This window comes from Leuciscus leuciscus (assembly GCF_965113295.1).
Source record: "Leuciscus leuciscus genome assembly, chromosome: 1".
NCBI lineage: Eukaryota > Metazoa > Chordata > Actinopteri > Cypriniformes > Leuciscidae > Leuciscus > Leuciscus leuciscus.
The window spans coordinates 61,094,908-61,110,536 of NC_138725.1; the positions used below are offsets into that span (position 1 = coordinate 61,094,908).

General features: G+C 37.6%; 1 protein-coding gene across 1 annotated transcript; it reads left to right on the forward strand.

Annotated features, from left to right (window-relative positions):
- Positions 1-8,871: 8,871 nt before the first annotated feature.
- Positions 8,872-15,197, forward strand: LOC309505167 (proline-rich protein 15-like protein A). The gene is made up of 2 exons (XM_082178500.1): positions 8,872-9,065; positions 13,971-15,197. The coding sequence occupies exon 2, from the start codon at positions 13,988-13,990 to the stop codon at positions 14,312-14,314; it is 327 nt and encodes a 108-aa protein (XP_082034626.1). The 5' UTR covers positions 8,872-9,065; positions 13,971-13,987; the 3' UTR covers positions 14,315-15,197.
- Positions 15,198-15,629: the final 432 nt, after the last annotated feature.

Sequence of the window (15,629 nt, forward strand, 5' to 3'; positions counted from 1 at the left end):
ATTTTTTGTTGCTGTTGTTGTTGCTTTTATCTCACTTTCCAGGTGTAATTGGTTCAAATTAGTTCCAAACTCTCATGAGAATTTACTTAAATCTTATTAATGTTTGTAGCCAGATGAGTTTCATTAATATATAAACATCTCTCTGGAGTTTTGGTCCCAGGAGCTCTAATGCAATAAAGCATCTTTAACTACCATCTGCCCTGAATTATGGTCTAATTACCTAATAACCTCCAACATAAACGAACAGAATATAACGTTGTAATGTTTTAATGTAGCACCTGCATAATAATGTCATCTAAACTTGCTATCTGACAGTTGTAAACATCTGAATTTCTGCTGTTGCTTTAGTCGATGACTCCGGGCTTTCTTGTGAATGAGTGATGCTGTGTTTTCATAACCGAGACAGATCTTCAGCGCTTACCGTAGATAATTCAGAGCGTACGTTCACCCCGTCACTTTATTACACACTTTATTAAAGCACTCTGACCAGAGATGAGAGGCTGCAATATCCACACCATTATTTTTCTTAATGCCTGCGATCTATCTCTGTGCATTAATGCACCCGCAGAGGATTTCACCGAGTGTGTGTGTGTGTGTGTGTGTGTACAGTAATTGTGAGCTTTTTACATTTAAAAACAATAAATAAATTAAAATATAATGAAATGCTTTGTTTACGAGGAAATATAATTGTTATGCAAACATGTCACGTCTTTGACGTTCTATTGAGATTCTTCATGTTTTTCATGTTATTGATACATATTCAAAACATCATCTGAATTACCAGCTGTGCAGATCCAGACTCACTGATGAGTGTGTGTGTGTGTATGGTCAACACCCTATGTTATGGGGACATGTTTTGGTCCCCATAAGGAAAACAGCTTATAAATCACATTAAGTGATGTTTTTGGAAAATGTAAAAATGCAGGAAGTTTTCTGTGATGGGTATGTTTAGGGTTAGGGGATGGAATATACATTTTCTACAGTATAAAAATCATTATGCTTATGGTAAGTCCCCATAAAACATGAAAACCCAACATGTGTGTGCGCGTGTGCTAGCAGCTGAGCGAGGTGAGGTGTGTAAATCGTGTTTGCTGATGTATGTGTTTGGCATTCTTATGGTAATGGTGTCAGATAGCATGTAATGAATTCATTATACTGCCTTATTGCACCCTCATCTGCCAACAGAGAGCCACCCAGGGACATACTGTACGTGTGTGTGTGTGTGTGTGTTGAAAAATATTATATGGCATTATCATTTCTAATAAGATAATAAGGATCCTGCTTTTGTTTAACAATAGGGAGTGTTTCTTTTTATTTAACGACAAAGCATTTAAATGCTTGAATGTATTCACATTATTTTTTTTGTCAATTTATTCAGTTATTTTTTCTTAATGGCTATCTGTTATATGGTGTAGCAGTCATTTGTAGTGTGTAGAGAATCTCGGGTCCCATACGGTTGAGTATATATGGCACTCTTTGCTAATCTGCTCAGCCCGCCCTCATTTCTTTAGTTATGAAATATTAGTTGTAACATGAAAACAATGGCTATGGAAATGTTTAAACAGACATTTGATTGCAAAATGGAGAGGATCAGTCTCAGGCTCTAAATTTATTCATGTATTTCTGTACCGATTAGTTACATCCCAAACTGCACTGCTTATTGCTAATTATTACGAATTATATATAATTATTCATTACTGAAAATGATGATGGCAACGGAGGAAAAATAATTTTCCAGTGGAAATGAAGGTTGATGGAGTATTAGTTATGTTTGGAATGGAATACTGGCACACTGCACAATATGTACTGTATACTGCATGGAAATAACCATCATAGACACTGAGAGGACCAAACCCCACCAAATATTTACATTAGTGGTCAGTCTGGACGAGTTTTAATTACATTTGTTCCACCCGAATATGTGGTTACATACTAGCTATAAAGCCTACTATATTTTAAATAGCACACAAAATGCAACAATACTTTCAAACAGCAGTATCCTACGTTGACCTCAACATTGGCATGCTGCAAATTATTCAAATTATTACAAATCATTGCAGATAGTAGTTCTGGTTCATTCATATTTTGACAAACGGGCTATCTGGATATTCAATGCATACAGAAAATGTGCATGTGGTGCACTGCGCAATGCATTATAGCCTACATAGGCTAGCAGTAATACACTACTGCAGTACTAGTAGCATACTATTTGAACAAAGCCACTGAGTAAAGTGTCAGATCAGACTGGGAGTAAAAAAGTCAAGCACTTCATGTTTGAGTAGGCCTCCACACACAAACTCTTTACCTCACAAACACTCACTCATGAACTCGAACAACCAGAATCTCCTTCCCACTTGCTCTGCTTGGCTTCATATTTCTCCATTACGCAGGTTTTTAAACACCTCTTGTACTCCTATTAGAGAAAAAAGAAGCAGAAGAAGAAGAAGTTCTGCACTATTTATCCCGTCAGACTATCAATCACTGTCGCTCTCGCTGCCCCGTCTTGGGCGCAAAGACAGCGCTACGCGGCCAGCCATTTGTCAAAGCGGCCCCGGAGGCTACGCATGGCTGTGTCCGGGGAGGACGGCCTGTCGTCGGGCCGACGTGGATGAACGAAAGCGCTATGCAAATTAGCGGCTAATCTGTGGCGGAACACAGGCGCGCCCGGCTCGCAGGTTCCATTACTCCTCTTTAGCTCGGTTGATTATGATTAAACTGATGCCTGCCGATCGGTTTTAACCCTTTTGCCCGCCAAAAAGCAGCCCGGTGCGGATGCTTCCGTTTGGCTGGAGGCGCGTGGAAGATGAACTGTCTGTTTATATAAATAAACACGCTAAGTTTGAGTCACGATGGTTCCCCACAGAATCAGCAGTTTAGAGTGAAACTCACCTCTTTGAGATTATGTTAATGAAATAACCTTATCAAAATGAGAGAAAAGGAGTGGCTCAGGTTGCGTTGACATACTTCACGCCATCTCCAATAGTTGAGTTTTTGCCACCTTTGCTGGAAAAAAAGCCTAAAAGATGAAATTTAAAGTCAGCTTGAAACAGTCAACAATGTCCCAATATGTAGTGAGCAGGCAGCGTCCTTTACTGTCCTTACCAGTACACGAATTCATGAACACAATATACCGATTCATGAGCTATGGAGCTAGGAGTTGACTGAGACGCACCCTATATCTGATGCCGCTTTTCCACTGCATGATATATGGCTCTCTTTTGGGGGGTTTTCCACTGTGTACAGTAGGCTACCTAGTACCTGGTAGGCTACTATTTTTTATAGCCTACCACCTTGGTTGAGGTTCCAAGCGAGCCGATACTAAAATGTGACGTGTAAACACTGCAGATCACTGATTGGTCAGAGAGTATATGCAATCACTGATTGGTCAGAAAATATATCGTCACTACAGCGATTTGCGACAAGAGACACCAAACCCGCTAGATTTAAATAGTCAGCAACAGCCAACCGGGACTTTAAATGACTTGCTTGAAACGACCGTTGCACACAACTTGAAAGAAGAAATGCTGTATTGTGGTCAGAAACCGAGGTGGCGGCGCAACTATAACGATCAGTTTATAATCCCACCCACTTTAAAGCGGTATTAACTGCAGTGGAAAAGCAAACCGAGCCAAAGTAAAGCGAGCCGAGTCGTACCACGCCGTGGAAAAGCGCCATGAGTGAACGGCTTCTCGAACAAGAAGAAATGTGGGGTGGGTCTTGATTTTGTACATGTGGAATTGATTGGACCATTGGTTGTGGTTTAGTGTTGCTGTGATGTCATGTGAGTGACAGTTTGCCCCGCCCTCACGCCAGTAAACACATCATCAGAGAAGAGAAGAGATGTGAAGTTACTTTGATTAAAGATTATGAGGACACATGAATTTTGATTAAATAATTATGTGGACGAATAAATCATTTATAATAAAACTGCAATATTCCCCCCCAAAAAAATCTATTTTGATTTCATGGTGACTTTAAAGGTTCTTCACTACAAATTCTGAACTCAGAATCAAATGTTGGAAGTTGTTTATTTCATTATATGTCTTCAGCAGTAAGATGCAGTGGATAAAAAGCGATGGAAGCAGAAATGTTTTGATTGATGGGTTCTATCATTCACTCCCCCTTCACCACATCGACAAGAACGAGTGAAGATGAGGTCTGCTAGCCACAAAATAAGACCTCTCTGTAAAAACATGCTCTAAGCGAGATTACTGGAAGAATGAGAGCAACAACCCTAATTTTCATTTCAGTTAGGCCTATATAGTGCACTCATTTTGTTTGCGTTTTTGGTATGTTTTTCAACCCCCATAATAATCCTGTTCAGGGTCCATTGTCCTCTCTTGTCTCAACAATTTTACTGTTTTCTTTTATTCCTGAACAACAAAATCTTTATGCGAATACAGCACGCAGACCAGTTTGCTGTTTTCTTTCCCTGATGCATCCATTATAATGCGCAAGGGAAAATAAGGAACAAGGGAATTGGAGATGTGAAAGAGAGAGGGAGGATTCTATTCAGTAGAATAAAACAAAGAAACAACAAAATAAATGTCATCCCTTTTTTCCTCCTCCTTTAAAACCACTCTATCTGCACCAGTAGCCCATCTGTCTATTTCCTTCCCTCTACGGACTATGATATGACATAACTTCATTCTCTCAATAGATTGACAGTAATTTCATTTTCAATTTGTTGTGGTTCAAGGCAGTAATGATGACTGACGGGAGCTACTGCCACCTGGTGGTCAAATAGAAGACTGCAGCGCTTGAACCGCACAACTGTATTATCTCCACAGGACGAACCTGTTGTTCAAGAATCTCGCCACCAGGAGGAGCACTAATACAACACATACCACGATTTCAATAGACACAAGGTAAATTAAAACAATGTAATTCATGTTGATTGTGCTGTGCATTCCAAAGACATGTGATTTTTTTTTATGTCAAATTTGAATTGTATCAAAATAATTTAATGAAAAACTAGGCTATTTTTTATGCTATGCAGAATTCAATCGAGATGAATGAAATTCATGATTTTTAACTGAGGTAATAGAATATGTTGAATTGTAATTTCAATGTGAATAATAATGCAAAAAACAAAACAAAAACATCTATTAGATTTATAAAGAAAACTAAATTTTTCAGAATAACCCATTGGCTACATGAAGACTTTTTCATAGACAATGGGGAATTTCCAAAAACACCTAGGCCTATATTATAACCAATAGCCTATGTAAAATGGCATCAATAGAAATTTGCATTTAATTAAGATGGCGTTTCAAAAATTGCAACTAATTATTATTATTATTTTAAATAAATAGTTTTAATTTAGGCCTATTATTTGACCTATGAACCATGGTGGAAGACCACATTTTCCAGAATGCTCTAATTTACCCTGAAAGCTGGTTTACAGAATAGAAGCATGCCCATTTTGTTACTCTGGAGAGTTTTCTGTGTTGTGTGTTTGCCTTGAATATCTTTCAAAAGCAATTCAGTAAATTCATCTTCCTGTCCTTCCAATTCATCCCGTAGACATTTTATTCAAATTCCAACTCATCAATTCTTAAATTCTGATTCTTTATGAACTGCCGAATGTTCAAAACTAAAGTCAGACAGCCTATATGATCAGGCCAGACGCTTTAGATGGCCAAAATGTTCCCTTTAAATGAAAATGACTCTTGTCGGGCCAAATGAAGTTTCCCATCAGAAACTATAAGATAATGATTAATGGACTGTGTGTTCTGCAGACTGTGGAGAGGCCGATCTTGGCTGCCATGAGCAAACTATCAACGCCAGAGCCCAGCTGGTGCTGAACAGCCTTTCGAGTGGGCCATCAAATGTGACTTGTTCTTATTTAATCCCCGTGTGAATGAACCCCGCATACCCTGTCCTACCGCCAGCTTAACACATGAACCAAGCAGCCCCCAGACAGAGGGCAAGTCCTCCTTAAAACGCCCAGCTAGGGCAGCGGTCAGCCATTAGTCTCCCTCAAACAGCCTAATCGCACCAGTGGGCATCCTGGCATCAGGCACTTCTCTGGCCAGTGTTCCTGTTCAAACTAATGCCAGAGCCAGGACTGATGACTATTACCTCTCAAATAGACAAACAGGACTGAGAGTCTGCCCTCTACTGGTCGGATGTGGAATTGTTCTTTCTTTCTTTCTTTCTTTCTTTCTTTCTTTCTTTCTTTCTTTCTTTCTTTCTTTCTTTCTTTCTTTCTTTCTTTCTTTCTTTCTTTCTTTCTTTCTTTCTTTCTTTCTATATACACACACATATATATATATATATATATATATATATATATATGTATACATATATATATATATAGGCCTATGTATACATATATATATATATATATATATATATATATATATATATATATATATATATATATACAGTATATATACAAAGAACAGATGCATTATAAAGAAAATTCTCTCTCTCTCTCTCTCTCTCTCTCTCTCTCTCTCTCTCTCTCTCTGTCTCTCTGTCTCTCTGTCTCTCTCTCTCAGAGAGAGATTATGATGAGGCTAGTTGCTTTTAAATAGGCTATTACCAGTCAAAAGTTTGGACACAACTGTTTCTCATAATTCTAAAGACCTGCTTAAAGATCTGAAATGCTTAAATTAGTTTTGCGGACAAATATAAGTTGTGGACAAATATAAGCAATTACTGACAGAATGTTTCATTTTTGAGTGAACTAACCCTTTAAGAGAGGAAAATAAAATATAACATAGTATATATATATAGTCATATTTTTTTAACTTAAAAAAATTAATAAGTAAAAACACACTGAAAGTGAAATGAATAAGCCTCAGGCTGGAATGCAATTATGTATGCCTCTGCAGTAGAAAGTGCAGCTCAAACCTATCAGCTGTGCAGCCATTCTGGATTGCAGAAGAAGGAGAAGAAAGTTCAACGCTCCTACTTCAGCAATATAAACTAAAGTCATTTTACTTATTTGTATGGTTAAATTGAATCATTGAAGGTCAGCAGCAAAGATATTGGTTAATAAGGTGAGATTAAATACATAAAGTATATTTGTATTATTTAACATATTTAACTATTGCAGGTTTGTATAATATTCTGAGTTTGCATTTCACTGTTTTTATTCATTTTGAGGAATACTGAATCTGTTTTTGTGTGAGATGATTAAAAGCAAGCTCACAATAATGGGCCGTTTACACAGCACAGTTTTTAACATAAAACTTTTTACGTGTTTTGGCCGTTAATTTACACGACAACAGCACTTCGGGAGCCTGAAAACGTGAAGTTTTGAAAACGGGTTTCAAAGTGCAAGTTTTTGAAAACGATATCCATGTGTTAAAACGGTGACGTCATGCTCATGAGTAGCCTATTACATGTTCAGTCTATTGGTGCGTAGTGTTTCTTAACAAAGTGAATACTACAGTGTTTTTGGTCGTTTTCGCGGATCCGTGGGAACAGGGATTGTTTTGACAATGGTGACAATGGACAAAAATGCAAAGGAAGAACTTTTCCGTTTTTGTACATCGTTGTCGTGTAAACGAACCCTTAGTCTTGAACTAAAATATCCATCATGTTTACACACAACGCCTCTGCACCTTTCTCTCGATTTCTCACTGACAGGACAGCTGTCAGCCATTAAAGGGTTAGTTCACCCAAAAATGAAAATTCTGTCAGTAATTACTCACCCTCATGTTGTTCCAACCGCGTAAGACCTTCGTTCATCTTCGGAACACAAATTAAGATATTTTTGATGAAATCTGAGAGCTGATCACTTCTCCGTAGGCTGCTAGGTGGCCCAAACTTGCTGGCCCAGAAAAGTTATTAAAGAGATCGTTAATATAGTCCAAGTGACTACAGTGGCTCAATCTTAAGTATATCAAGCGACGAGAATACTTTTTGTGCGCAAAAACAAACAAAAATAACGACTTTATTCCACTATTCATTTCCTTCTCTCTGGGCCTCTAGTTGGTTCACGTAGTGTTTTTGCGCTGCGCGTCACACACATGACCAGCGTCGGCCAATAGTGAGCCTACGTGGTGACGTGTAACACAGACGTGCTGCGCAAAAACACTACGAGGCCCAGAGAGAAGGAAATGAATAGTGGAATAAAGTCGTTATTTTTGTTTGTTTTTGCGCACAAAAAGTATTCTCGTCGCTTGATATACTTAAGATTGAGCCACTGTAGTCACTTGGACTATATTAACGATCTCTTTAATAACTTTTCTGGGCCAGCAAGTTTGGGCCACCTAGCAGCCTACGGAGAAGTGATCAGCTCTCAGATTTCATCAAAAATATCTTAATTTGTGTTCCGAAGATGAACGAAGGTCTTACGCGGTTGGAACAACATGAGGGTGAGTAATTACTGACAGAATTTTCATTTTTGGGTGAACTAACCCTTTAAATGAGAAAACAAAGTAACTTATTTGAAAAATTAACTCAGATATTTTATAGTTAGGCCTACTTGAAAAAGTATGTCTTCATGAAAAAAAACAAAAAAACATTCACCACAGTAAATAATGTCATTAAACAGCTTTGAGAGAATTGTCAATATAGCATTTCAAGATACATTAAATTCTATTTATTTATAAAAAATTAAAAAATGTAACAAGAAAGCACCGGATGCCTGAGAGTCTTAAAAAAGAGAGAAAAAGTCACGCACTACTATTATTAACACAATCCCTGCTGATCACATTCCCAATGGCCATTACTTTTAGACTCTTAAATATTAGCTATAAAGCTGATCCAGTCATTAATCTTCTACACCCAATCCAAGTATATATTTTAGCTATTGTTCCATGAGGCTGATGTGACATAAGCCTGTTTATCAGGCAGAGGGAGGAGGAGTCTGGTGTGGGTGTCTGTGGGAGGAGACATGCACCTGTGAATCTACACCTGCTTGCCAGAGAGAGCGAGAGGGACAGCCAAGCTGGAGAGGAGGCAGAAGAGAAGAGACAGAAACTATAATTAAAAGCTGGGTCCTATTGGGCGATGACCTCACCTGCTGGACTCAACCGAACCAAAGGATAGTGACCCCTCTAAAGCAGATAACAAGTATCTCAACGGACGTACATTGACCTGCCCAGGTGAGAGAGGCTTATTATAGCTACCAGAATTCACTGGAGGGGAAGAACTCTTTAAACTCCATGGAATATCATCCAGTTGCATTTAGTTTCATATTAATTAGTTTACAGATAAGTTACTGTTACTTGTTTGCTAAAGGTAAAATCAAATGGAAATTAATACTGAGTTCTAGAAAGAAAAAAAAAGCTGATCAAATGGGAATTGATATTAAGTTCTAGAGAAAAAAGGGAATGAGCTGTGAATTTTAATAACCTTTGGACAGACACATGATTACACATTCATAGCAAACAGTGAACCTTTATCACTGACTAACCATGCATAATGAGGAGCCTGAGATGAGTGTGTGTGTGTGTGTGTGTGTGTGTGTGTGTGTGTGTGTGTGTGTGTGTGTGTGTGTGTATGTGTGTATGTGTGTATGTGTGTGTGTGTGTGTGGGGGGGGGTTATTGCAATCAAGTGAACACTTTGAAATGCAAAACATTTCTTTCAGTTGTGTCAATAGTACGAATTTAGCGGCCAAGATGAACGTCTCTGAACGGATTTTGAACTTACTTATTGAGCCTGACAAAAACATTGCATTGGGAAGGAATCCAGCCAAGAAAGTTCTGACCTCCTGAACTAATTCAATTGAAATTAAACCGATCCACAAACATTGATTTTTAGCAGGAATGAAAGCGAGGCTTTGAGTGGTAGACAGGCATCTCTTCAGTGGGTTGTACTGTTATTTTATGTGTTTTTGAATTGTTCTGCTGACGAAACACTGCAAAAATATCTCTCCAAGAAAATTTCAGTAGACAAAAAACTCCTGACAATATAAGCTGTGTAAAGTGATACAGATTCTTACAGCGAATGCCATTGAAAACACGGTAAGTCTTTCCCTCACAGCCTCGCTTTTTAAACCTGTCATGGCGCTTTAAAGTGAGTCTCTCTATAATTAGTGGCATTCATAGAAGAATACCAACGGTTTAATTCACTGAAGAGATGCTTGAAACGAATGATGTTATGAAGTCACAAGCAAATGCCATTTTTAGTTTAGTTTAGTGTTTAGTGCCTCTGCTGCCTGCTTTATATGTGCTTGGGTATTTGTATTTATACACAAAAACTGCCCTCTCCCCATTGGAAGGAAAATGAAAAACTCTCAGTTTTGTAAGAGATCTTTTTCTCCTGAGAAAAAGCCCCAATGATCTCACACGTCTCCTCTACACTTTCAGAAGAGATGTCAAGTTCAACTAAGTCTCAATATGTTCAGATTCGCTATGTCCAAAGTCTGCAATCAAAAGTCAGATCTCAATATGAGCTCAAACTCATCCAATTTTTTCAAAACCAAATGATCTGCACTATACACATTCAGTATACTCTTACTTTAGGTCAACAATTGTCTTATTTGAGTGGGGTTTTTTTTTTTTTTTTGAAGAAGAAGAAGAAGAAGACACATCTGAATCGAGATCTCCAGATAGTCAGGGGAGATCTTTTTTCTCTGTGGAAACTTCTGACCAATTTCCTTTTCCTCCTTTTTAGCTATACTCTCTTTAGAAAAATCCAAAAGGTTTTTTTTTTTCCCAGTGATGTCATATAGCGGAACCATTTGCATTCCCTAGAGAACCTTTCAGTGAACAGTTCTTAAATATTTTTTTTTTCTTAGTGTAGAAACATTTTAATAATCTAAAGTATTTTTACAGTATATTGAACAATCCATTTTCCATGGATGTTAGAGGTTCTTCATGGAACCATCGGTGCCAGTAAAGAACCTTTACTTTTACTCTCGTGCATAGGGACTTATTTCTAAAAGGAGTGAGAGTAAACCGACATAAAAATAAACCTGAACTAGTGAAATGGATGCCAATGCACAATTTGGGCCTGCAAGATTAAACACAGGAATGTATTTACCTCAGTTCCTGTCAATTGCACTATATTTTTACTCACTTTAACCCCCTCAGAGTGTGACTGTTCCCCGAGCGAAGCTCTCCAAAGACCTCCAGTTAACACCTGATGTTTTTTCCAACCACCGATAGGAATAATTAATTAATCAGGATGACTACAGAGACTGCAATTTCTCATGGGAGCTTCTGTTGAAACTAAATGTTCTTTGTGTCGTTATTATTGCTGCCTGATCTTTTTTTTTAATACTTTAGAAATGAACAAGCTGTCCGTAGTTTGCATAACAAGACAAATCAGAAGTTAGATTTTGCCACACCAAAGCCATTGGTTTTCTACATTATCGTGATATGTAAATCTTATCAAATCCTTGAATTATCAGCTCACAGAAAGTTCCTGCTCCATTGACATGCTCCCGGAAAACACTTGCTTTTCCCTCTGAATAATGATTTCCTTGAACCTTATCATTATTTTTATTTTCATATGAAAACCACATGCTAACAACATGGAGTGTCCATGTGCTTTGCGTAGAAGTTCCATTTGCGTGCAAAGACAAAACTTCCATATCCAAATCCTGACTAAACCATAATATTTCCCACGGTAAAACTGATTATAGTGCATTGGGGTGCATTGATAGAACATTTCAAAATCCATGTCTGTATTATAAATTGCGCTTTAAACTTATTCGATATAATTGCAAGTGATAAATGTGCAGTAAAATTAATAACTTTTTGAACAACCAAATCAAAGATTTTTATAAAATGCATACTTATAGCTTTTCAAATATAGAGCAAATGCAATATGGCTTATTGTTAAAACCATCTGGATTAAATGGCCTCTTTTTATAAGGTTAAAAGCGTCAGAAAAACAAGGCTGTAAGGTTGAAAGGGAGCTGGCCGGCACCACCTGATCTCTGTTTGCTCTCGTAAACATAAAAGCAGGAGCAAGAGTCAAAGCCCTGAGAGAGCGAACAGAAATTAGCATACTGTATGAAAATGACCACTTTGTTGCTAAGCAACAGAGCCAAGCCTTTCCCGTGAATGCATGGATATTGTCACATGCTACAGCAGTTTTGTGTGTATTTGAGTGTGGTTGAGTTCATTTTTACATTTCACAGAAGGCTGATTCAGTTCGAGATTTGACCATGGACAGTAAAGCAATAAACTTTCCCAGGATATGCAGCTCAAAGTGTTTGTTTATCGTTGTCTTTGTGTGAATAAGTGTGCGGTAAACCTTACAATATCATACGACAGTGTTTCACCCTGTATGTCAAAGGCGTGCTTGCTTTTATTGTAATGGTTTACTTCAAAGAAGCCATTGCATGTGTATGAACCATAAACTGTCTCTGGACGTGAGCTCTTAACACAACAATGGACTGTGTAAAATCACGTAAATGAATGAATTAATCACGTCAAATCTACAACACACTGAATATCATGGCTAACATGAAACCAGCTGCAGCAGTCAGACCTAAGAAGTGAAGTCTCATGAGGTCAGATGCTATAATGAGTGTGTTCACTTATGGCCTGAATGGAGACAGTTACACATTTCTAAAGAATTAGCTTCCTCTTGTTTATTAAATATTAGTAGGTCCATTTAACAAAATGTTTAGTCGAGTTAAGATAACAGTGTTAATGATTTCAAAGTGAATCACCACAATCAACCTTTACAGATTTATTGAAGTACAAATTTACCATTCAAAAGTTTGGGGTCAGTAAGAGCTCTCTCTCTCTTTTAAAGAAATTAATATTTTTATTCAGCAAGGACCCAATCAGATGTGACAGTAAAAACTTTTTGTGACTAATGTCACAAAAGAGTTCTGTTTCAAATGCTGTTCTTTGAACTTAATAGTCATCAAAAAAATCCTGAAAAATGTATCACGGTTTCCAAAAACATTAAGCAGCACAACTGTTTTCAACATTGATAATAATAAAACATGTTTCTTCAGCACCAAATCAGCATCTTACAATGATTTCTGAAGGATCATGTGACACTAATAGAGAAATCCATTATTTTAAATTGTAATAATACTTCACAATATTACAGTTTTTACTGTATTTTTGAGTGAACATTAAAAAAACCGTATAGGCCACAAACTTTTGAAACGTAGCATACATCGTAAATTTTATTCATTCAAAAAGATAAAATAAGCTGTAGGCTACTACTTGTGTTCAAGTCATGTCAGAAAGATCGTATTTACGAGTCGAACGCACATGGACGCCACCACAATGTCGTATGAGTGGGAATATTTACCAGTTTGGGGCGTCAGTGACAAACATGGTGGAATACCACAATACTTATAGGTATTTAGCAGTGACATTGTCCGGCTTGTTTACAACAAAATAAGCTGATTGCCTGCACAAAATGTGATATCATTGTAAAATAACAACATAATATGTAACGATAAAGTTCACAGTGGCTTCATAAATTAATTATAAATATGAAAAAGCAAAACATTTTAGAAGTGTACTGTAGTTTAAAAACCTTGCTGTGTTTTTGTGTAGTTAGGCTAATTAAGAGAAGGCACACCGCCATCTTTCTCCGACGAAAGTGAACCTGACATCGTAAACACGACTTCCCAACTCATAAATATGAACTTCCCAAGAGGACTTGAATGCACCATAAGCACAAGTGCTCTGCCATTTAGCATTAGCATGGTCTATAGCATTTCCATCCTCCTAGCATATAGCTGCAGTGCAGAGTGAGTGAAATTTGAGGCCTGTAACCAGAACTCCTCAGGTTAAAACCCTATCATACCTCTGCCATATGGTGCTTATTGAGTTACACTAAAAAATTCATTTGCGGCTGCCCCTTCTAATGCAAGACACAGATCTTACATTAGTATTAGCTCACACCCTCAGGCCTCAGCTTACACATTATGACTATTCTTACATTTTGTGTTTAAATAAAACAGCTGGTTAACAAAAAAAACCAAGCTGATTATCGTTCATTTGCTTAGGCATACTGTTTGGTCTTTAATCATAAAAATAACCCTTTCATGTATATAAATCTCTCTTTCTGTCCTCCTTGCAGAGTCTGTTTTCATCTCGATGGCGACCGCAGAACCTGCACCGGCCTGGTGGAAACTGACCTTCTTGCGTAAGAAGAAATCAGAGCCGAAAGTGCTGTATGAAATCCCCGGAGACCACAGCAGCAACGCCGGGGACACACCCGGGACACCCGACGCAGCTGCGGACAGCCAGTTTAACGCCCGTTTGGAGCGCATCGTGGACAAAACGGCGACAAAGGGACGCCATGTGAAGGTCTCACATTCGGGCCGCTTTAAAGAGAAGAAGAGAATCCGCTCTACGCTAGCAGAAAACCCAGACCTGTTCCCTGAGGGAGAAACTAGTGAGAATAATACAACTGGAAAATAGAGTCACTGTGTAAACACACTAGCATGTGTATGTGTAAAACGGCTCAAGAGGGCCTTGGTCTATGCAGCACTCTTCCATTGATGTCCTCTGCTGTTCACAATCACCTGAGGCTGAGCCTGAAGCAAGAAAAGGATCACTGAATGAATTAGTGACTGATCTATACTAATGTTTGGGAACAAAGACAGGCATAAACCCAAAGATCAGGTTTCTTCACAGATACACACGGCAGGACTGCATTGCGGTCGTCTGACAAAGGCTGACATTTAGCAAATGTTTAGAAAAGAGAAGTACTCTGAGAGGGAATCAAATCAATCATATCAGCACAAGATATCAGTAATGCTAGTGGTTTTTGGTTGCTTATTTTATATGCTGAAAACTACAATTGCATCCACAGCACTTTTGATTCAAACGATTTAAGGAATATTATCAGCAACAATACGCTACTATTTTAAAGGATTATATGACTTTTATTTAGCCTACAAATTTAAATTGAAGCTAATTATAGGCTATAAATAGATTGTTATTATCAATTTCAAAAAGCCTCTGTTTTATGGCCTCTGAATCACCAACTAGACCAAACTATATTTTTTGAATACATGTGCCTGTTGCAATAATACACTATTTTATGTCTGTGTTGATGTTTCAGGTTTAACTATGATATTTGATCTTGGTTGATATTTATTGTACAGAGAGTTTATTGAATTATATTTGAACATGGTGGGGTTTTCAATTTTAGCCTAAATACTGTGTTTTTATGTTAAAAGAAATTGTCATATATTTGCACAATGTCTAGTTTGCTTAGCTGGGATTTTGTAAAAAATAAAAATAAAAATAAAAATTAAGTGTTGTTTAATATATGTAGATAATAAAAGAATGCATTCAAGATGTGAGTAGGCCTATTTTATTGTGTATATTTCTGTGTATATTTCTGTGTTTAATTTCTCTAAAAAAAAAATGTGTTTGAAATAGAACCACTAAACAATTACAATTTGCCCTGCCTGTTTACTACAACCTATTTCGTCTCTTTATTTAGTTTTGCCATCAGCAAGAGCAACGGACTTTTCTTTCCGTTGTCTTTTTTTCCATAACAATAATTGCCATAAAAACAAACGAGGCAATACTCGCCCAGTTGTTTAGTTTTCGTCCAGCAGAGGGGGACAGACCCAACACTACATGAGGAGAATGTAACCTTCACTGAAATGTTTGTTTTGATTGACTTTGTGCCCATGACACATTTGTTTGTCAATCTATCGGCAGACAGACAAATATAATGTTGATATCAACAGTCGGACTCTGATTATTCTTTACAATGATG

Excerpts from the sequence above, each read along its gene's own strand:
- LOC309505167 (XM_082178500.1), top strand. The coding sequence starts at position 13,988 with ATGGCGACCGCAGAACCTGCACCGGCCTGGTGGAAACTGACCTTCTTG.